General features: G+C 32.4%; 2 protein-coding genes across 9 annotated transcripts; one reads left to right on the top strand and one right to left on the bottom strand.

Annotated features, from left to right (window-relative positions):
* Positions 1 to 8,208: 8,208 nt before the first annotated feature.
* Positions 8,209 to 13,716, top strand: LOC112697328 (SNF2 domain-containing protein CLASSY 4). The gene is made up of 4 exons (XM_025750459.3): positions 8,209 to 10,336; positions 10,825 to 10,977; positions 11,156 to 13,071; positions 13,187 to 13,716. The coding sequence occupies exons 1-3, from the start codon at positions 8,525 to 8,527 to the stop codon at positions 13,055 to 13,057; spliced, it is 3,867 nt and encodes a 1,288-aa protein (XP_025606244.1). The 5' UTR covers positions 8,209 to 8,524; the 3' UTR covers positions 13,058 to 13,071; positions 13,187 to 13,716.
* A 934-nt stretch (positions 13,717 to 14,650) lies between these two features.
* Positions 14,651 to 23,539, bottom strand: LOC112697329 (nucleolar GTP-binding protein 1). 8 transcript variants are annotated; one of them, XR_011862613.1, is made up of 15 exons: positions 23,219 to 23,380; positions 22,888 to 23,046; positions 22,531 to 22,655; positions 21,604 to 21,724; positions 21,456 to 21,520; positions 21,216 to 21,329; positions 20,977 to 21,051; positions 19,622 to 19,660; positions 19,473 to 19,544; positions 18,790 to 18,903; positions 18,323 to 18,394; positions 18,206 to 18,242; positions 16,728 to 16,840; positions 15,229 to 15,552; positions 14,651 to 15,150 (listed from the first exon to the last, which is right to left on the bottom strand). XR_011862613.1 is itself a non-coding variant. In XM_072197518.1 (15 exons), exons 2-15 carry the CDS (start codon positions 22,958 to 22,960, stop codon positions 15,037 to 15,039), a joined length of 1,284 nt encoding a protein of 427 aa, XP_072053619.1. In that variant the 5' UTR covers positions 22,961 to 23,049; positions 23,219 to 23,539; the 3' UTR covers positions 14,651 to 15,036. The 8 variants fall into 8 exon arrangements, 6 of the variants coding, with proteins under 6 accessions (XP_072053619.1, XP_025606245.1, XP_025606246.1 ...); XR_011862614.1 differs by having other exon boundaries at positions 23,196 to 23,369; XM_072197518.1 differs by having other exon boundaries at positions 15,346 to 15,552; positions 16,728 to 16,783; positions 22,888 to 23,049; positions 23,219 to 23,539.
* Positions 23,540 to 23,974: the final 435 nt, after the last annotated feature.

Genomic DNA, 23,974 nt, shown 5'->3' with positions numbered 1-23,974 from the left:
CTTTCTTAATTTACCACTTCACCACTTTCTTGATCCAAAATATTATTCTAGAATTATCTACTTATTTAGAGTTAGTTATTGTATTTAAATTGAACCAAAAGAAAATTAGCCATTGCAAAATATAAATTACCTAGAAAGTGCATTTATCAAAGAAGAAACTAAAATAGAAATACAATAAAAGACCTCACAATGGAAGAAAATTAACAGTGTAATAGATTTATTATTCCCACAAACTTATAAATCTTTTATTGCTTCTGACATTTTTAATATGATAAATAGTCATATAACAAATAAAATTTAAAATATATATAATTTAAATTTAAAAATTAATATTTAAGAGAGTGTATAAAAAATTTTAAAAATTTAATTTTTTATATATTCTCTTAAGTATTAATTTTTAAATTTGAATTAAAAACGTCAAAAAAATAAAAAATTTGTAGGAAAAATTAACCGTTTAATTAATTTTGTTAAAAAATTAACTGTTAAATATAAAAAAACATATTTTTTATTTCATAAATCAATTCAAATCATACCATGAATATTATTTTAATCGTAATTTTATTTGTAATAATATACATATATTGTTTACACTATAAACGAAATATATATTTTTTCAAATTTCATATATCTCATTTACACTATAAACGAGAAATATAAGCAATTTTAATTCGTTTACCGTGTAAATAAAATATGTAAAAGAAATAAAAATTGGTAAATATATTATAAATTATTTATATTCTTTAAATAAAATATTTAAATTCTTTATTTAGAAAAATCCGCAAAAAACAACAAGCGAAATTCCCAAAACTGAAGCAAGAAAATTAATGAGAGTTCCCAAATCAAGTGCAATTCTAAGAAAAGCTCAGCTAATAAATGTTACACTTTAAGACAAAGACAAAATAAACCATAGGTTCGCAACACTTTACAGGGTACGAAAAGGTTAGAAATAATTGTTTTATGGTAAAAGAAATAAATGTTTTCATTAAAAAAGAAAATATTCCGTATCATGGCATCATGCTATTATGATCTAATCAGAGAAATCTTTATGAGAGAAGGTGAAAAAAGACAGTTGAAAGAGGAGATTGAGATTTGAGTGCAAAGAGGATACAAGCCATTGCTACTATTGATGAAATTGAAAACGCTTTTATTGAAGACTCGAGGTACGGCCAAAAACAACGACCAAAACCAGGTGACAAATTCGAAGTGTAAATTGTGTAAAAACAAAAGGAGATATTTCAAGAAAAATAAATTTTTTATTCCATAATTAATAATATATTTTTTGTTTGATTTTTCTAAATTATTATCTATTCTTATTAATTTATTTTTAGAGCATTTTTCATGTTTAATTTTAGTTCCATTTTATTTTAGATTTCCTAAATAACTACACAAATATTTATGAAATTTTATATACTAAAAATTAATTTGAGACTCAAGCTAAAATTTATATTCTAATATTTAGTTTCAACTCAATTTAAATTTTATATTATTTTTAATTATTTTATTCAATAAATTATACAAATAGTAGTAATTAATTAGTCTTTTTTAAAAATAATACGATTTTTTTTAATATCAATCTTATTTTAAATATTATATTTAATATAAATTTTAATTTTAAATTAATTTAATTACTATAAATATCAGAAATGATACCCAAAAAATAACTTACAATGATAAAATAGAAAAGTGATATTAGTAGGAAGTGTCATATTATTACCGTTCCCTAATTATAATAATGAGATTCATTCGTTATTTTTTATGTATTTTAAATTATTTTATAGTAATTAATTAATGTGAGAGAAGAATTCTTTTTTCTACTATGATCTATATACAAAAATAAAAAAATTTATTAATAATAAGTGGTAAATATAATTTACGTAAATCTTACAAATCTTTTAATAATAAATGAAAATTTTCATTTAATAAAATATATTTTATGCTAAATTTTAATATTAATATAGTCTAAATAAGAGTAAACTATTAAAATAGTATCCAAAAATTTACACTGCTGACAAAACAAATCCCAAAAAATGTTACAAATAAGTTTTTGATAAATTAAAAAATACGATAAAAAGAATTAGATATTAAATATATATTCTAAAAAATGACTTTAGATATTAAATTTTGATATAAATTTTTACAAACATTATTAGAAAAATAAAATCTTTTCATCTTTAAAATTTGATAATTTTTTGTCAAGTAAATTTTTTTTTTAAATTATTGTGAATGACCACATTTGTTTGTTTGAAAAATAAAAAAAAAAGCTAAAGATCAAATTTTGCTTCGATTTTTTGTGTACCTTCTAAATATTTATTCAAATGTTGCTATAAAACTTTAGATATAACAGACAAGCCGTTTGTTAAATATAAATTTTTTTTATTACTTACAAAAATTATAATATTTATTAGTTCTTTTTGTTATATTTTTAAATCATTTAAAAACTATTTTAATTTGTTGATAATATCTTTCAAAAAAAATTTTGTCTATTATTAAATCTTTTAGATACCAAATTAATAATTAATCCGTCTAAATAATTATATTGTTTCACTCCCCTCTCCCTCTATTCTTTAATCTATGGTAGAAAATTAAATAAAATTATTATAAATATTTTTCTATTCAATTAAAAAAATATATTAAATTACTAGTATAATTTATTATTTTTTTATTAATAATTAATTAATAATATTTAAAAATATGTATTAAAAATATAATATTAGATTATTAAATTAAAAAAAATTAAATTAATAACTAAAAATACTAATAAAAAGTTGTAAGTTCTATTCGCATTGAGTTTCTCTTTTCAACTAAACAAAGAAATGCCATAACACTATTCCCTTTTATCGTGAAAGTATTGTTAGTCACAAATAATGATTGATAAGTACTTTGATTGACGCATTTATTTGTGAATAAATAATTATTTTTTACCGTAAAGATTTTGGAGTTAAAAAACCTAACCACAACAAAAAATTAAATTAATATTATACTCACAAAATATTAGTATTATTCTATGAAACATAAATACGGATACAGAATACGATACGACACGCGATACGTAAATTCTAAAAAGTTGTCGGATACGGAGACACGTATATATTAATAATATAATATATTCATTAAATAGAGATATGTCTTAATAGAGATATTTTCAAAAACAACCATATAATATGCATTTTTTCCTTAAGTGTATAAGTATTCAAAAGTTAAAATCCTAAACTCCTATGTCTTAATAGAGATAGTAAGAATTTTGTACAACACATGTACACAAAAAAAAAAAGTTATTTAAAGTCATATTATTTCTCCATCATATATGGTTGATACCTTCATCATTAGAAAAAGTCACTCTTTCCAACTCCAGTTCATCAAGAGAAAGGTGAGCAACTTCAAAAACACCATTTTCTTCATCAATTGGTGAAAAACATCTCCAGCAATATCCCACATCATAGTGTCTCCTTTATTGTTTTGTGGAATTTTTCTTGAAAGAATACGAAAATTAGTGTGGACAAATACTAAATTTTTTGCACGTTTAAGCTTTAATTTGTTTCTTTTTAGGGAATGAATAAAAGATTATGTGCTCTAATTTCTTTCACAATAAGAAGATGAAGATGGTTGTCCTAGTAGCCTAAGAGCAATTGGTTGAAAAATTTTTTTGCTTTACCACCATAAATTAGCCACCAAGATTTTGCATCAACTATGCCTCTATCATTCAAAGAGTCATAATCATCAAAGACACCTCTACCATCAGAATCACAGAGGCCAGAACAAAATAGAAATACAGAACTAGAAATTGATTGATAGAAAAATAAACATTCTCCCTTACTTAAAATGGAGGACGCAGAAGAGCACAGCGAAAGAGTACGGAAGCAGCGCAACGGTCACGGTAGAAGTGGCGACCGGGGAGGCGGCGAACACGGCAGGGAGAACTGGAGCAACGACGACAACAAGTGGTGGCTGGAGAAGCAACGAACACAGCAGCGAGCACGGGAACAGCGACGATGAGTACGGCAGAAGTGGTGACCAAAGAGGCAGCGAACGGCAGCGAATAGGTATCGCAGAAGTAACGACAGTGAAGAGGAGATGCTGAGATTGAAAGTGAGTGGGTGTGGTGAAGGACGGCGAACACCCACGATGGCGATGACAGGAGGTGGCAGCGACGACTGGAGGTGGAGGCAGACTGGCGGTGAGGAGAGGATGAGTGGGTGTGGAGCCACTGAGCCAGAGACGGTTTAGGGTGGAGGTGAAAATTATGTTTTTTTTTTTGTTTTTACAGAAAACGTTTGAACATGGGGGACACGCGTGTCGCACGAGTGTCTTCGTGTGTCGTATTCGAAATGTGTCCGACACGCCGACACGGCAACTAAATAAAGTGTCCGGGCTTCATAGGTATTATTTGACAAAATTATCTAATCGTAAAATTTTAAATTGACCCCGTTAAATTTTTTTAAAATTCTCAAATTAACCTCTCTATCATCTTCTCCACTCAACCTCTTTAACCTAACCTCTTCAAAACTAGAATCAACCCTAGTAACCTTCAGTTCCTCACCCACATTTTTCTTCATTCACCTAACTCAACCCCTCATTCTCACCTCTCTTACTCTTCTTTACTCACTTAACTTAGCCCTTCATCCTTACATTTCTCATTCTTCCTCACCACCTAATCACTTCCCTCATCCTCCCTTACTCGCCCCTCTTGCCTCAGCTCAACCTTATTTAATCAATCATAGAAACAAACTCATTTTTCTTTACTGGACTACCTGATTGCTACTCTCGTTGCCGATAACTCCTTTTTGTCGTCTGCATCGTCCCCGCCAGGAGGAAGAGGAGGAGCGCCACCCAAATTTCGAGCATAAGTCCAATCTCTAATTTAAAGTTTGGAAAAGAAAGTTGGTGATTTAGATTATCAAAGGGTGTCGTAAGAGATTTTTGCGATTTAATTACAAACAAAGGGTTGGGAGAGACAATGCCTTTTTGCCGAGGAAGCATTCTTGATCATATTGAAGATGGGATCTTGGCCAATCAAGAAAAGATGCTGACGATGGAAGAGAAACGTCGAGCAATGACAGTTAGGACATTTCTCCTTCAGGCATAGCAGTCAACGGCGCTCCTCTCTTAAGCACAAATCATACGACAGAAAAGTTCAATGGCTCAAGAAGAAGGAGTGGTTCCTCAAGCAATGCTTCGATAGCACAACAGTACTCCTCTCCCCAGGTGCAAATCAGCGACTCAGTTCCCTCCAAATTAACCGCAGCAATAACGTGGTAGGAGGAGTAAATTTTGAATATTGATAGGATTAGAGGTAGTAAGAAATAATTAGGAGAGAGTTAGTGTATGTATAGTTATTGTTTTGAATTTAAAAATTGTAATTGAGTTTGTTTTCGGGTCGAATATAACAAAAAAAATAAAACAGAAGTTGACAATGATGATAAAAGTAATTTAAAAATTTAATATTTTTTAACGGATCAATTTAAAATTTAATTATTGGATATTTTTATTAAGCAATATTATTTTTTTATAGATATAACGTTAATTTTATCGGTGTTTGAATTTTTTATAATAAAAAATAATTATTTATTCTTTATTTATTGCACAATTTTATTTTCATGTGTGATGTCATCATGTCAACAAAAGTAAATTTTGAAAGTCGAACACTCCATACCAAATAAAGTACGTACTTATCCAAGGTTTAAGCATTTTTTGGGGAACAAAGTTGGATAACTCGATATTAAAAGAAACGGATCTTTTTCTATTTTTTTAATATTTGAGAGAATAAAGTGTATTTTTTTATTTTTAATTTTATAAATGAGACTAAAAATAAATAAAAAAATAATAAAAAATGAGATTAAACATTTGTACGTTATTCAATTTTTTTTTATTAAAAAAGATCCCCTCCAGTATTAGATAACCTCCCACTTAAGTTAATTAATTAAGAAAGGTGTTGTATTCTACTTATGGTTTATTAGTGAGCAATTATCCAAGGTAGACTAATGCACTTGTTAAAGATAAACCTGAAAAATCCTAAAATCAAAAAGGGGGCAATGATGCATAGTCTCATTTATTCTTGTTAAAAAATATATATATAAATACTAATATCTTAAATTCTTAATCAGCCATTTTATATGGGAATGATTTTATAAGTTTCATCGTATATTCAATAATTTATTAATATTATTGAAAAGTCGCGTAGTATTTGCTTTATTTTTATGGATATAATATTAATTTTTTTGTTTAATAAGTATTTTTATTAATATTCACAAAATTTATAAATATAGATAATTGTTTTTCTTTTTACTAAATATTTCCGTTCTAAATCACTATAATTATTAATAGGTCTTTAATTATAATTTTAATGCTTAGTAGAAAAACTAAATTAAACCTCCACTTAATGCACTAAGTATTTAAGGTCTCACTAAACATTAAAAATGCAATTAAAAAATCTACTAGTGATTATAGTAACGTAAGAACTCTTAAACATTAAAACATACATAAAAATAACTAAAAATCTTTTAAAATATCTATCAAATAATCTATACGAATTTAACAAAAATAATATATATTATTCTTTAATTTTACACCCTTTATGCTCATCTCGTAAAGAAAGGAATCAATCTTTTTCTATTTTGTTTTAATAAATGGATTAAAAGTTTAAACAAAAGTTGGGTGAATAAATACAAGATAATATATTAGTTGGCACTCACACAAAGCTTATTCATATGACTTCTACCTCACAAACATTTTTAGTAAAACGTTTTAATAAGATAAAATTGGTATTTTTTGATACTGTCATTATAGTTTGATTATACGTTATAATTCAGCTATATATTATAAGTCGGTTATTAATAACTGTCATCAAAATAAATATAAAAATGCTAAAATATAATATTACTCTATGTTTAAAATAAAATTATTTAGAGACATAATCATTATTTTTTATTTCAGATATAAAAAAAAAGTAAAAAGATTGTTTAGATTATTTTAATTTGTAAAATTTATTATTTAATTGAAATGTTTTTTTAGATATTCACTCTTTTATTTTTTTATTATCGACGTATAACTCATTCCAACAAAAAATTTATAGATATTCATTAACAGATAAATTATACAACGGTCAACCTTCACAAAAATATTTTTTATAAAGTAAAAAAAGTACAATCCCCTACAAGAATTAAAGAAAACAAAATTTTAATGTTGAATTAAAATAAATCCAAACATTTAAATAATTTCTTCCAATATCATCATTAGATACCAATTTGACTTCACACCTTATAATTTCTTGTCATTGCATATGCATGGTTCATAACTTAAAATATATGATGAAATAACGTTTTAACAAATAAAGTTAACAACAAAAAATGATAAGATTTTTTATTAGAAGATAGTCTAATAATGATATTAAAATAGATATTAATTAGAAGATGATGTTATATTATTTTTTATTTTATATACAAATTTTAAAAATTGAATCTTGGATAGATTTTTATAATTTTTTTCTATCCCTCATCCTATAATCTATAAATAAAAACAATATATATATATATATATGTATATGATGATTATGGTCCAATTTAAATAAACAACTTAATTAAACTAAAAAAATTTAAATAATAAATACTTATATTAAAAATAATTTATAAATAAATTATTTTATTTGTAATTTTTTAATTTTAAAAATATTTATTTAAAAAAAATAATAACAAATTTTTTATTATAAAAAAATTTATTTCTTTTAACTTCTTTACAAGTACTTGAATAACTTTTTAAAAAGTTATAATTTGGTTTGAAAATTACATCAGATATTAATAGTACAAATTTTTATAAATTAAAAATAAAAAAATTACTTATAAACTTATCAAAATTCGCTTTATATTACAGGGGTTATAATATGTTAAAATATATTGTTAAAATTAAACTAATATTTTCTTGTCGTTTAAAAATATATTTTTTTAAAAAATATTGCTTAACAGTTAAAAGATATATACATAATTATAATCTTTTTTTTTTCTTTTATATTATATTTGAGAGAGAGAGTATTTCTTTTGGTGACTGAAGAGTGAGAGTAGGAGAGGTCACACTTCATACATGCCAACCTTATCAAATATAAAAAATTTTTGAAAAGATCGAGTCCGTTTTTATTAGTACGATTTGGATTTGGCGTGAAACAAAATAAAAACCGAGACTTTATAAGACTACTCTGTGCTGCCAGTCAAGTTTGCTCTGACTCTGACTTACCAAGTTACCATATTTGGAACACCATTACAACCCGATTTGCTTTCTCTTCTTGGCGCCTTTTACATTAACACACAGTAGACAACAAAGGCAAAAACTTCATAGCTTTGCCATTGCCTGTCTTCTGCCACCTACTCTCTCTTTTTTTTTTTTTTTCTTTTTTATTCTCCCCATTACTACGTTCCTTCCTCCCTAAGCTGTTCTTTTTATGCAAATAAAAAGAAAACGCTTTTTCCGCCGAAGGTGAAACGGAGCAGGAAGAAGGAAGAAAAATTAACGGAAAAAAAGGCTTCTTTTTCGTTCAGCCATGGTGATCGTTAATGGTGTTGCTAGCAGAACAAGGAGCAAGAAGAAAGAGAGGTCTTTGAATCCGTCACCGTGTGTTGGATCAGGATCCCGAACATTGTCTTCCTCGTCATCAAAGTCCAGCGAGAGAAAGAAGGGGAAAAGAAAGGCGGAAGTTGATGTTGAGGTTGTGGAATTTGACTATGAGGCTTTCCATGAAAGATGGATGATGGAACCTCGGCAACCTCTTGAGATGCCTCCACCAAGAGACGTGATTGAACTCAGCGATGATAGTGATGATAATGCAGCTGCTGAGGGATTGCAGAAGCTTCGTCGTGGGTATGTTAATGAAGAGAAGAAGGAAGAAGTTCAAGAAAGAAACGTGTTTCCTATTGATGGTGCTGGAACTTCTGCCAACGATCCTATAATCGTTGGTTTGAGTGATACTAGTAGTGATGAAGGCACTGATGACAGTAACGAGGGCCGTGGAAGAAGTTTGGACTGGGATTTTGGATTATCAAGTGAGTCAGAGGACACTGATAACAGTGATGATGAAGATTTCAGAGTGGAGGATGAGGGAGAAGGTGAAGGTTCAGCATCAGCTTCAGCATCAACTTCAGCTTCAAGCAGTGATGATAGTGGTTCAAGTTCTTTTGATGATGAGGATGAAGAGGAGGAAAAGGAGAAGAGGAGATGTAAGAGGAGGAAGAAGGAGAAGAAGAGAAAAGAGCCAACTTTTGAGTCTCATAGCAATAAAGTTTTGCGCTGCGACGAGGTGATTGTGGAAACTGAATGCTCTGGAATTTGCAAGAAGAATGGTGAGAATAAGAACAATTCATCGTCAACCGAGAATAATGTATTTGATCATCAGCCAGAGAAAATGCTACCAAAGGATGCAGATTGTGCTAGTGTTCTCTTTGGAGAACGCAATACGGAGGGTTGTTCTTCAGAAAAAAATGAAGATAAGGAAATTAATGTAGCTAAGAAACCACTGGAGGTTTGTTCTTCAAAAAAGAATGAAGATAAGGAAGAGAATGTAGTTAAGAAACCAGTGGAGGGTTGTTCTTCAAAAAAGAATGAAGATAAGGAAAAGAATGTAGCTAAGAAACTAGTGGAGGGTTGTTCTTCAAAAAAGAATGAAGATAAGGAAAAGAATGTGGCTAAGAAACCAGTGGAGGGTTGTTCTTCAAAGAAGAGCGAAGACAAAGGAAAGAAGGTGGCAAAGAAACCAATGCCTGCGGGGAATAGAGCACGGAAGAGAGTGGAAAGAACAGGAGAAAATGTTGGTGCTGATATTGAAGCCTCTTCCCAAAAGCGTTCGCGTCCATCCCCACCTGAGGAGGATGATTCAGAAAAGGATGAAAAGAAACCGGTAAAACAGAAGGGTCGTGAAAGTGTGTCTGATTTTTTGGCAAAGGACAAAGGGGACTCGCCGATGATCGATGAAAGAGTGCCAATGAATGATGAAAGAATGGAGAGTGCAGAGGAAGAGAGGGTGAACAAGAAGGAAGGAGAGGCTGAAGGGAAGCATAAGGCCGGGGCAGATTGCGAAAGTAGTTACAAAGAGAGGGAGCAACATAGAGTGACAACAAATCCATCTAGGCCAAAGGAGGCACCGTTGATTGAACTTCTTGCTGAATGCTTTTGGATTAAGCATAATCCAGATAGTGTTCATAAGCAAGATACAATCTCAAAGGAACCAGCTCTCGATGTTCAAAGAAAATTTTTTTTTCAAAAGAAAGTGCCAATTGAAAAAACTGAATCTGAGAAGGAGAGGGATATGTTGTGGGAAGAAATGGATGCTTTGCTCAGACTAGGTGAAGTTGACTCCTTGGTAAGTCATCTTTCGTTTGCTGAAACACTAAATAAAATGTCTAACTTATAATAATATTGAATGTTGGATTTTGTACGTATGTTTTTATGTGCAACAATAGTGGTAGGCGCATTGTATTATTTTCAATGATTGATTAATTTTCTGAAATTTTGGTGAGTTGTTAAATGTTCAAAGAGTTGATGTAACTAGTAACGAGTTGTGTTAGGAGTAAGAGCTGGTGTGGCACTATTAGTTATGAAAGTTAGTTTATATATCAATCATATACTGCAGTGTAAAAAAACAATTAAGATCACAATCTCATTGATCACATTTTCATTCTTTATGATTTTCTCATCTCATAGCCTTAGGCCTGATACTTTTACAAGTTGATGAAGGCCATTCACTAAATAGCCATTTACATTGTAATTAAAATATATTACAGTCATAAGCTTCTTTTGATCTTTGATGTTCTAAAAGATATATATCATAATTTATGTTATGAACTGCAGGTTGGCTGTGTTGAGAATGTCGAAACACAACAGAACATAGAGGCTCCGGCAACCAATTGTAAGCACAAGTTTGTCCATGATGAAGAGACTGGAATATATTGCATACTCTGCCATTGGATGGTCATAGACATAAAAGGCATGCCGGTACCCTTTGTAAGTAGAATTCCTTCATTGATGAACTAGGAGATCAAGGTTGATGTGAACTATTATCTCTTGAACTATAACACTCAGTTCATCCAATAATCAATGCTTAATTTTGTTAATTGATGCCTTGTGTTGATTTGAACTATGGGATGAGCTTGTTTGCATGCTTCTGTTGTACATAATACAGGTGAGTGAGTATCCAAGAGAAGGATCAAGAAAGAAGCTGCTATCTGATGGGCCTAATGGCTTATGCTTTGATGAGGCTCCATTTGGTGTCCGAGAAGGTGGTTACTCTAACAAGGAAGGCACAGTTTGGGACCTGATTCCAGCAGATACTAAGCAAAACCTGTATGCTCATCAGCTTGAAGGTTTTGAATTCCTTTGGAAAAACTTGGCAGGAACCATGGAGCTTCCTAAATTGAAGAGTTGTGACTTGAACAGCACGGGTGGATGCATCATTTCTCATGCTCCAGGGACTGGAAAGACGCGGCTGACCATCGTGTTCCTCCAGACATACTTGGAAGTGTTTCCAGATTGCCATCCCATGATTATTGCTCCTGCTAGCTTACTGCTAACTTGGGAAGATGAGTTCAGAAAGTGGGACAATGAGATTCCGTTCCATAATTTGAGCAATCAAGACACATCAGGAAAAGAGCACCGAGCTGCATGGAGCAAAGTTGGAGGGTCTGCTCCAAGCCAGGAAGATATCCGGATGGTGAAGCTGTATTCTTGGTTCAAAGAACGAAGTATTCTTGGAATCAGCTACAGCCTATTTCAGAGGCTTACCGGCTTGAAGCGTGATAAAAGCTTGAAGGAGAATGCTGCCAGAGGGGTCATGGGAAAAATCCTGCTTGAAGTTCCTGGATTGTTGGTATTGGATGAAGGACACACGCCACGAAATCAGAGTAGTCAGATTTGGAAGGTTCTTTCTGAGATTCAAACTCACAAGAGAATCATCCTTTCCGGGACTCCTTTCCAGAACAATTTTCTGGAGCTTTACAATACAATCTGCGTGGTCAGACCGTCCTTTCCGGATACCATACCTCCTGAGCTTAAAAAGTTCTGCCAAAGAAGATTGATGCAAGAGAAGAAAGAATCTAAAGGTTTCAGTTGGGAACCAGTTTCTTCAATCAGAACTGAGAATCTAAATGATGAGAATATCAAGCAGTTGAAGCAGCTGATGGATCCATTTGTGCATGTTCACAAAGGCAGTATTCTTCAGAAGAATCTTCCTGGCTTGAAAGATTGTGTGGTGACTTTGATGCCGGGTGATTTGCAGAAAAAACTTCTTGAGGGCATTGAAGGACATCCGAACACACTGCCTTTTGATAGCAAGTCGGCCTTGGTGTCCGTCCATCCATCCCTTTTCCTTTGCTGCACTCTTTCACCTAAGGAAAGAGCTCTTGTTGAGATGGAACATTTGAAAGACCTCAAACTGAATCCGAATGTTGGCGTCAAAACAAGATTTTTGGTGGAGTTTGTAAGGATCTGTGATGCAATGAATGAGAAAGTGCTTGTGTTCAGCCAGTTCCTTGATCCTTTGACTTTAATCATGGAGCAGTTAAAGTCAATTTTCAATTGGACTGAGAAAAAAGAAGTTTTCTACATGAGTGGAAAGCTGGATAAGAACCAAAGGCAGTTACTCATTCATTCCTTCAATGATCCAAACAGCCAAGCAAAAATCTTGCTTGCATCCACTAAAGCTTGCTGTGAAGGAATCAGTCTGGTTGGTGCTTCCAGGGTGGTGCTGCTAGATGTGGTTTGGAACCCCTCGGTTGAAAGGCAAGCTATCAGCCGTGCTTATAGGCTGGGGCAAAAGAAGGTGGTCTACACTTATCATCTCATAACACATGGGACCACCGAGTACACAAAATACTGCCATCAGGCCAAGAAGGACCGGTTGTCTGAACTAGTCTTTTCAGCAAAGAACACTGAACAGGATGAGCCCAAGAGTTCTGCCGTGGAATTCGAGGATGAAATTCTCGATAACATGGTGCGCCATGGGAAACTGAGGGACTTGTTTGGTGACTGTGTGGTGCAGCCAAAGGACTGTGATTTGATTGATAATTTGGATCCTAAAATTTCCTGAAATTCAAGCTTAAGGTGGGAGTGGCTTCTTTGATAATGTTTATGTTGCTTTGCTGATTTTGTGCTTATCTTATACGTGTTCTATTATGGCTATTTTTCCATTATCTAATTCTTATACTCGAAATTGCAGTTGAGAGTTTCCAGTACCGAAGAGTGCAGCCATTGTGAACAAGTTGTCACGGAGGAATAGGAACAGCCGAGCAGCAATCCAAGATCAAGTGACCAAATGGAAGTTGGATACAGAACCTGATTTTGAGTACAGTAATTTCAGTTGTCTATAATACTTGCTAACTTAACTATATCATTTGTGTATAGCAGTGTTAACTCCTAAAGGTGTAATTCAAAAGGGGACTTGTCTTGTTTTGTTTTTGCATGATCATGCCACTTGGGTGGAGGAAGTCAATTTGTAAATTTATTTACTTTCCTATCGCCTAATCAGTTTGAAAAAAAATATTCTGATCCAAGTATGCTCTTCAAATAGTTTTCTGTTTTAGTATCAATGCAACTTCAAACATTAGGAGTCCCAAAACCTTAGTGCAATTCTCAGTTCTGCAGTCATAGATTATTCAGCTACAATCTTTGATAAGTTCTATATTAATACCATATGTTCAAGTCTTTTGTTTATTGTATATAATTTCATCACAGTATGTTCGTGCGCAATGCTTGGTGCCGTCAGTTACTAGTTGCAAAATTTCTGTGCAGGATTGTGTTTTGAGATGATTTATAGTTATGTTTGGATGTGTTAGTTTCTGTCATTGTTTTGAGATGATTCTTGATACACTGCTGGTTGCTCTTCATTGTTCATATGGGTACAATGGATTGATATTAGGTGCGAAAGAAGGAGTTTATGAATTTAAAAAAGAAATTAGCAGCAGGTTCTCTATGCAGGTGTGAGACTACAGCAGATTCTTAGTGCAGGGAGGTAATTATGGATTAATCTTAAAGTGTGACTGTCAGAGTCATTAGTCTTGCAACTGAGGATGAAGGGGGAAACCATATTGTCCTACTTCTTGAGCTATTTCCTTCTTATTCTTTTTCTTTTGTTTTGACTTTATGTAAGTTGTGATTTTGCTGGTTTGCTGTGCTTAATCCACCTTCACTACCATTGTTGGGTGAAAGTGAAGTTTGAAACTTATTATTGAAGAGACAGTGATGCATTTTACATAAAGCAGGAACTGGTTACTCATCTCAGCAAAAAAGGAAGAGGACTTTAATTTGTCTTTGATAGTTCTGCTTTACCATGTTTCAAGTAAAGAACAAAAGGCAGCCAACAAAGTCCATCAAATTACCACCGTTATTGCTGCCTAAATTAGCATTTGATAAGAATGAACTGAACAACAGCATTTTTGCATTATTATTTTTCTGGCTCAAGCATTCTCTTTTCTTCGTAAATAGAATGTAGAAGCTAACCATGACGTTTGGGAGAATGTAAATTCTTTCATCAAATGAAAAACATTCCTTTATATATGCTGTCTTCCATACAATATATCTACTTTTCAAGCAAAATTAAACTTTTTATAATTATTTATGGGGCAAAAGTAAAACTTTACTCTCACCTACATGACAAACAAGAATGGAAAATAAATTATCAGTGTTTTGTCAAACCAATTTTATCATTATTTCTGACAAGATTTGAGTTTTGAGCTCATCAACGTTACAACGAAATGATAACAAAAATTAATGCCGTGGCCAAATTGATTGAAAGTTCAAAGGCGACGAACAAACAAGCTTTCATTGTATCTCCAATGTGAATGTAACAATAAAGATGTCAAAGATGCCAAGGTACATAAGCACTTAAGATTCAGCTCTTGTTGCTACGCTCAATCAATTCTGTGGTGCTTAATTGCTTAGTGGAGCCTGTAATGAAGCTTTTGCTGGTTTTTGAGTATGGAGGTGCGGCGTAGATGGTGCCTAACATATTTTACAAAGATTTACAGGCTTTATGAAGACTTCAACTTCCTCTATTTTAGCTGAGTTTCTTCACAAATTTGGTGTTACGCTTTGAGTGGTACCTTTCACTTCTGTTGGTTGTTCCATTGTATCTTTTATCTTCGCCATCTGCAGGCTAAGCAGCTCATGCACTTTTTTCTTCAGCTACACAGTAAAAGCAATGAATTTTAGTAGTTAATTTAGTGCCAATTCCTATTCAAGAAGATCTACACTTAACCCTACCCATTTTCATCGACAAAAATGTTACTTGCTAGTCACTGCCGTGGCTTTATTCTTATATAACCCGAACCATGAAAGATTCTAGCTGAAATATGAAATCTTGAAACAGATTTGCCTGACCTCATTTAGTCCCTGTTGTGTTTTGACAGATACATGAATAGCTCCATCAGGACCTGATTTCCGATACTTCTCCAGCTCAAATTCTGTGAGAGATGGCTTTTCTGTTGCATAGACCACAGGTGATGACTTCAACAGATCAAATTTGGATACAACATCAAGCCACAAATGTCCACTAAACCTTTCTTTGATCTCTTTGTATATTGAAAACTGCATAACCAACCATCATCAACTGATGCTTTGTCAATATACATGGGAGTAAGAGTTACAAACATATGTAACATGTTTGATGCATAAAATATACATGCATGCCTTGAGGAACGTTGCTTTGATGTAAATAAATTTGACATGCTACAGAAATAGGATAGGACATAGGATACGTATTAATGTCAATTTGTTCGTGATTCTATAAATTTAAGGCACTTGATTATGTACACACACTGATTGGAGTCTTGGGGATACTCCTGAATAAATTTACACTCCGATTAGTCCCATTTTAAGTTTCTTCAATTCTTTTTTCCTCGAACACCCAAATTCTACAATAAGACAAGAAGCAAGCCGTCTCCAACAAGGTGGAGTCGGGATCAAATAACATCATAGTGTTCTGTCTGGAATCACATTCATATTTAAACTATTAATATTTAATCTTTTAATAATATCTCCTGTGATTTTCTTAGGTCTCTTGTACCTCTAGCTACAGGATGACTGCCCAACAATATAAATTTAGTCCTCTTTCTAGTCTATTCAATTACACAAAAGTCTCATATCCTTTATTATTAATTTACAAATTTTGCATTAAAAAAGAACCCCCAAATATTGAATTAACCAGGACAGTCTAAACCAGTTTTGATTGCATTAGGTTGGTTTAGTTTTTTTAATTAAAAAAACCAATCTAATCCTGAGAAAATAATTCTAATTGGCTGAATCAGTTTAGTTGTTACATCAAAATTGATCCAAACCAACTCAAAAACACCATTAATAAAAAGCATGACTGGAATAAAGTAACGCTTAACAGACAGACAAAAAAATCTGAAAGATGAACATCAATTGGTCAATCGCAATATCTTTATCATGTAATTGTAGCTTATCATATATCAATATAGACCAAAAAGAGCCATGATGGACAATACTTCAAATACACTGGAAAATCTAAGGTAAAACTTTGAATTGTACATCCGAAACAAATATTCAAAGGATCATGAATACAGAAGCAATAAACATCTTAAAAACAAAATAAAAGGCCTTCACATACATCTAATTTAAAAGGAACCTGATGAGCTACATACAAGGTACATGTTTCAATAATATTTGTAGCCAGTAATTGAAAATTAAGTTTAAGCCTTAATTTAGTTATTTTATCAACTCAATTGTCATAAAAAGCACACCTGATCAGATGGTGAAGTGCCACACTCCCCAGAAAGGTCATGAACATATAAAACTGCTGTTGGAAGATGTGAAAGGACAGCAAGAGTCAACTTCTCTAAATTATTCCTGTCCTCTAAAAACCAGGTAAATAAAAGCATATAAATCATTAATTGAAGGACATAAATCATTTAAAACCACATTAAAACAAGGAGAATCAACGGCAATTTATAAGAAACAATGAGAAATCAACTAATTATTACAGTACTGGATGCCAATGCCTTTGTATACTAGATAAGGAAACACCAAGAAACATACATACATTTCAGGATTTTTTTAATTAAAAAAGATTATACAATAACAAAGATCTTTGCACCTTTATGGGAGACAATCTCTAACCATAATCAGGTGAAAATGATTATAGGGAAAACCCGAAAAACTTTTGAACATACCAAGCCTGAAGAATTAAGGTAGAATGTCCAGGACACACTAGAAACAAAAGCAGCAAAATGCACACCATACTCCTAAACAATGATCTGCAGAGATGCAGAGCAGAGAAGGCATTGAAAATCATGAAACCTACCAAACTAAAGAGGACTAACTAGAATTTGAAATTAGATAGTGATGGGGAGGGGTTGGCAAGCAGGCTGGCCCACCCTGCCCCCCTATCCCGCCCGACATAAAAATATGGGCCAAATATGCCGATCCATTCCTTTTTTGGCGAACTAGCAAGTAGCCTACCAAAAATTATTTTTTAAAAATAATATTAAAAAAACAGTTTTCTAAAGATATAAGCACTAATATTTCTTTTTAAAATGAAAATATTTTGAAAAAATGTTTTATTATTATATAATAAATTAGCAATATATAAAAAAATGTTTCATTGTTTCATTAATTTTTTTTTTAAGTTTTAATTTTATAACTTTTGTAGCACAAAAAGGTCACAAAAGTGGTGGCTGGCCGCCCTACCCTACCAAAGCCAGCGGATTAGGTAGTGTGGTTTAGGCGAGCTGTCTTTCGGGCTCAAATTCCATGCCCGACCCGCCTTTTATGACAAGTTGGCATGGCAGGGTACCTTCAGGCATTATTCTCCACCTTTATTTCTGTTCTTTCTCTGACTCACACTCTCTCAATGTGGTATCTTAATTGTTTCATTTTGCTCGACTACAATCCAGTCAATACATTTTAATTGGAGTGAGGTTTTATATGATGGCAGCTCTCTCTTTTTCTTTTATAAGCCATGAGCAGCCTGGTTTCCTGTCTCTACCCAATGGAGACAAAAATGATCTACAGTTGCAGGAGAACTTGCCATATCCAGTTGTACTCATATCCTTAACTTTTACAAAATAATCTATCGTCTTTCCGTACTTGTTCATTCTAGATACTTGTTCCGGCGTCCTAGTATCATAAATTCTTTTGGAAGTCTAGCAGATAACATTTAGAAAATAAGATAAAATTATACTACTTAGAAATTGGCAAAAATAAGGGAAATGTTAATTACCATCTTGTCTCTTCAGCAGGCCTGGAGTATCTGTTACCTACAGTCATCATTGCAAATACATGTGGTTGAAATAGAAAAACGCAAAATGGCAAATAAAAACTCGAATAAAATGCTAACCTGAAACTTCTGGTAGTTTAGAACAATATGACCCATAAGAATAACTCTTGTTGTAAACGGATAATTACAAATCTGGAATATTAGGTAGAAAAGAAAGGGAAGAGGAGGGAAAAATATTACATGGCTGATCATATGTTTAAATCTTCAGAATTACTTTTGCAGAAGCTGTAGTAAAATATTTATTTTCCTTTTAATAGTAAAAGAATTTAATTGAGAGCTCATAGAAAATATAAAAGACGTTCTTGAAGGCAGATAGTTTATTTATTGATTCTACTAACAATGAATAGATATAAATTATACAGCCATCATCTGCCCTAACCAAATAAGCTTTTTGAGAGTGTTAACTCATGATAGACATGATAGGAAGATCAATAATTCAATTCAAGCTTAAGCTTTTCAAAAACTCAAACTGTATAGTACATAATCAGGATTTGAACAAAGAACTTTTAAAAGATTCAGATGCATACCTCAGGCTTGCCAGTAGAAAGTACATGAACCAAACTAGATTTGCCAACATTAGGAGCTCCAACAAGGCATAGTGTTGGTGTTTCCAAATTAATTACAGGCATTGCCCTCAAAGTCTGTAACATTAATCAGCAATCAGGTAGACAATATGATATGGATTAAGATCAGATGGAAAATTATTGAAAAATCAAAGAAGGAAAGAAGATTCCCAAGATGCAGATGGAAAACCATAGAACTCAGGTGCATTTATGCATATACGATTAAAATCAGATGGATATCGTATATGCATATAAAAATCAGATAATATCGCTGCACACAGTTTACTAAGACACTATTCATGTAGCTAACCTCTATGGAAAAATGCATGGTGAATAGTTTCAGGATTCTGAATGATATTTGGATATTACAATCAATTCTGATGTTTAAAGACTACATAAACATAAGATAATGTGAGGGGCTTTAATATCAAAGTGTAACTACTGTGACAGAGTAATAACTTCTTAACTGCCTATAACATCCTCTCACAGCCACCGACTCAGATATGAGCAGCAGCTCATTAATACTACAGCTCTAGAGAGTAATTAATTACTAGAATAGGACTCATACTAAAACCCAACATATGCAGTAAGGCTGTCAATGCTTTATAGAATAGAACTATATCTGTGAATGCTGAAATGCAGAATACCTTGGCTATGCCTAACAAATCATCGACAACTTTCCGTTCACTAGCAAAGATCTCTTCAATTTTCTTAAGACCCTGTATCACACCATCGGATTAAAGAAACCTTCAGAAAAACCAAGAAAACAGATTTCCATGTGGGGTTTGCAACTTACCCCATTCAATCGTTCCTCTGCTTCTCTCTTTGATGAAGACTGTTGGAAGATGAAGTAATGTCAACCATTTTAGGAAAGGAAATTATAGCATGTGGTATATACAAACAACAAAATAATATGATGGTTATATGAAGCAATATATCGGAACTCTACATCTGATAGATCTTGTAGCTGTCAATCTTGGACGGCAACACATAACAGTCAATTCCAAAACCACTATATTGGCAAACAAGAAAGCGGGATAGCTGCTACATCAGAGAGACTGTAGAGAGGGCGTAAATAATTTGTAAAACACAGAAGTTTTCAAACAGAAAACCTACTCAAAACTTGAGATATATTCATCAGTAATATTTGAAGCAACAGCATCACAGGCACAGCCATCATTAATAAGACATGGATCACAATAAAATGTTGATAATAGTGATGATGGAATGGTTCTGGAGGCTAGAGAAGCAGAAAAACATAACTAGGACCGTAAAAATCTCATTAAAACATAACTAGAATGGTGAGCATGGAATCCTATAGAGCATAACAGAATGGTGAACTGGTGGAGAGAGAATAGTGAACGAGATTATATGTAAGGGGTGGAGAGGTTAGGAGAGGAAGGCATATATTGGATTAGAATGTGGGAGAGACTGAGCTGTTACTCAAAACCCATTTTACTAATTGCCAATTGATCACCTCTGTTTTATATAATCAATATCTAGTCATTTTCTTCTCCAATCACTACAATCTACAATATAACTAGGTAACCATCAATGGATTTGGCTTGAAAAGCTTGATAAATCTTGAAAGAGAAAGAAAAATTACAACAACCTTTGCAAGGACAAATAGCTTCCAAACATCATAGTCTATATGAGGACAGAATGCGACATCTTAGCTCAGACTTGGGTAAGATAGTGCATAGGTTGGCCTGTTTCATGAGCATGAAAAGCTGCTATTGACCCAAAAAAATTGGTCTGCTGGTTCAATAAGTGAGTTTACGAGATGGCAAACCAGAAACTTCATTGGTTTGAATGAGCAAAAATAGAACTTTTTACAGTTTAAGTGAGCAAACAGAGAACTTCACCCTATAAAATCAGAGACTGAATTTTACTAGAAACCAAGGGTTGCCAAATCGGGTGTTTCGTTCCCAATTTCATAAATTAACAGGTTTGGTATTTTCATATGAAAGTAACTGAGGCCAATGCTTTCTACTTTAAGAATAAAAGATTACACCTGACAACATGCTTGTTGAAGTCCAGAGTTATCTCTTATAAGTTTACAATCTTACCATGCAAATTAATACTTTCATGACAAACAGCAGCATTCGCAAAAAAGAAATATGTCAAACAATTATGTAAATGATTAGATACCTTTGCACAAAGTGAAGCATGTTCCTTTCCAACAGAGACTACCCTCTTCCTTAATGTATCTACTTTTCCTAGTACCTGTTAAATAATTGTAAATCTACAGTAGAAAAATTATGTCTAACATATAACAGATTTATCTCAATATAACATATAGTACTGTACCCTTAATAATTATGGGAACATGCAAATGGAAGTCTAAAAGAACACGTGTCCAGTGCTGCAATGCAACTCTTTAAACATACCTTTTCATAGTATCCGTCTCCAAGTGTCAACTCAATAAGAGACCTTTCATAAGGATGAAGATATGCTTTATCAGGAAAGCTCTCCACATATGTCCTCAAAGGAACAGCAAGTTCCTAGCAAGAACTATAGCATTAACTTTATCTCTATTCACTTTATGATTTATAAGACATATTGCAAAAAAGCCTAAAATAGGCATTATATAGCTCTAGGCATTGAATATGTGGAAGTTAATAACATACTTTCATTAATGCATCAAGTTGCTTAGCACCCTTGTTTTTCTCTCTTTTTGCAATATTTGCAATTCCTACAGTTTATGCAAACCAAAATTTAATGTTGATAAAAGAGATTAACATGTAACTAAATTAAGTACAAATTGAGGTCAATAACCTTTCGTTGGAGAAATCTTCTTCGCCTTTCTTAGGGCTGACCCAAGAATGTCAATAGATGGCATCACTATTGGCAACTTTTGAAAAGCTCCAATAGATTCAATTTTTTTAGATTGTTTCTCCTACAGTTTGAATAATTATATTTAACATAAGCAAATATTTCCATGCTACCAAAACAACACTCATAAGAAAGAATAACCAAGTTGGATATTTAGATAAAAACAAAAGAAACAAAGATTATGCCAAGGTTAAAGAAAATACTAATGACAACATGCTGGTTTTCAATAGGAGAATATCCATTGATAAAAGAAGAATATAACCCAAAAAAAAATTTAGAAGAAAGGATCCTCATTACAAAAATAAGACCAGACAAAAGAAGACTCAACAAGGAAACCCCTCTAAAATTGCCATGCTCTTTGGACCAAATAGAAGCCAAATGCGTAAATCCTTCCGACTGAAACTTGCCCAAACATCTGCTCTAAAAAGATGTTGAATATAAAGGAGATGATCGAGTTACATAAGTTCACCATAAAATAACTCTTATACTTGCATTAAATAACATTTTACTGATTTGTTTACTCACAAAATCCATCACTGAATTGGAAGTTTTAATCATATAAAATTTTATACAACCACTAAGTCTTTTCCAACCATTTTAATAGATAATCCACTACATCAATTTAATGATGTAACAATATCATATGCCATAAATATCTGATCCGCAAACTTCACATTCCAAATGGCTATTGCCTAGTGCTACAGCGATGTGGAGGTGTTAAGTCTACTAGGCTATTGGCCAATATTGCCCTTTATTAATAGCTTCACTAATCCTCCTCCTTGAGCTAACTTTTGTATTTAGAAAAAACCAATCATGATAAACTTTCATGATATTTGCCGGACACGTGACAGTTATGGGAGTAACACATACCATCATACTCTTTTCTTTTGTCTGCTGTACAGTGGGATTGTAGCTTCCATTAGCAATTTCATATGAATTAGTTTGCATGCTCTTACAGAAGTAGAAGATGGGATGCTTTGTTGCATTGGGTGCTCCTGCATTAATACCCAACTATAATCAACTACAAAGTAAACTGAAACTTCATTTGAATGGGAAAATGTAAAAATGAAAAGCTACCGATGGAAGGAATATCAAAGTCAACAGCCAACAATTGCAGCTAATCATATAACAATACAGCCGTGTGCCAAGTAAGAAAATTGATTATTGGAAAGCGATTTTTGTGGTCACACTTGATAAGAGTTGAGAAATGAGGGAAGTGGATAGAACCTTTGTAAGTAGTGAGGAGTGAATTGGCGCAAGGAATGTGGCCCCTCAGGAACAGAGAGGAAGGGGATTTCATCTCTCTTCTTTTAGATTAATCTTTATAGTGTTACTCGATGCTTAGGTGGCCAAAGAGACTTGAACACAACGATGAACGATGAATTACTGCTGCAGATAAACACGCTAATAACTAACTGCTAGGGCATCGTAATAACATAAAGCATTAACAAACTTAGTGAGCATGTCATGGCAAGTTTCAGAGAGCATATCAGAAAACACAAGCAAAGAGCGAAAACATAGAAGATTTGCACAACTTGTCACTTGGGAGAAGTCGCACACAAATAAAGAGATGGTGGTGCACAGTGGCAGTGGCGCACTGACGAGCGGGCGAAGACGCACTGGGTCGGGCGGCGAGCGGTGGCGACGGCGCACTGCTCCAAGGACCTCAGCTGTTGTCACTGCTCAATTACAGTTTACACTAATGAGTTGAAAGGAGAGCAAGAGCGACATGGTTAGATAAAGGCAAGGATACATTTGGAATATTACAATTTGGACAAGGATGATTTTGAAATTTCACGCTTTAACAGCAAAATTTCATAAGAATTGAAAAAACTTTTTGAACACTTGTGCTTAAACCTAGGGCTGTAATCAAATATTTAAGTTAGGTGATAAAATAGTTATTAATAGATTAGAAAATAAAAAAATTAATTTTTAATTAGTTATAAAAATAAAAATTGATTTTAAAAAAATAACTCAATTACAAAAAAAAGAAACAGACAATCAATTTGAAATAAGACTATAAAAGTTGCATAAAATTTAGTTTTTGTTAATCAATTAAAAATTAATTTTTAAAATTTAGTTTTAGTTAACCAATTTTTAATAATATAAATATAATTTTTAAAATTATTTTATTAAATTAGTTAGTCAAAATTTAGTTATGATTTTTTATCCAGTTAACTATATTTTAGATTTTAAATATACATAACTCGTTAAATCTCATTTTGTATTTGATAAATTAAAAGAAATGTATTTGTATTTGGAGTTTTTAAAATTATGGTGTTTTTTAAAAGCATCTAAAGAGAATTTTTTTTAA

The sequence above is a fragment of the Arachis hypogaea genome, chromosome 6 (assembly GCF_003086295.3).
Source record: "Arachis hypogaea cultivar Tifrunner chromosome 6, arahy.Tifrunner.gnm2.J5K5, whole genome shotgun sequence".
In the NCBI taxonomy this organism is placed as follows: Eukaryota; Viridiplantae; Streptophyta; class Magnoliopsida; order Fabales; family Fabaceae; genus Arachis; species Arachis hypogaea.
The sequence above is the reverse complement of the archived record's forward strand: the minus strand, read 5'-3'. Positions and strand labels throughout refer to the sequence as shown.

Excerpts from the sequence above, each read along its gene's own strand:
- LOC112697329 (XM_025750460.3), bottom strand. The coding sequence starts at position 22,960 with ATGAAATCCCCTTCCTCTCTGTTCCTGAGGGGCCACATTCCTTGCGCC. Across the intron at positions 21,052-21,215 it reads GAGACGGATACTATGAAAAG|GTACTAGGAAAAGTAGATAC; the intron begins GTATGTTTAAAG and ends ATTATTTAACAG. Across the intron at positions 16,841-18,205 it reads CCTGCTGAAGAGACAAGATG|AGGACAGGAATAATTTAGAG; the intron begins GTAATTAACATT and ends CCTGGTTTTTAG.
- LOC112697328 (XM_025750459.3), top strand. The coding sequence starts at position 8,525 with ATGGTGATCGTTAATGGTGTTGCTAGCAGAACAAGGAGCAAGAAGAAA. Across the intron at positions 10,337-10,824 it reads TAGGTGAAGTTGACTCCTTG|GTTGGCTGTGTTGAGAATGT; the intron begins GTAAGTCATCTT and ends TATGAACTGCAG. Across the intron at positions 10,978-11,155 it reads AAGGCATGCCGGTACCCTTT|GTGAGTGAGTATCCAAGAGA; the intron begins GTAAGTAGAATT and ends TACATAATACAG.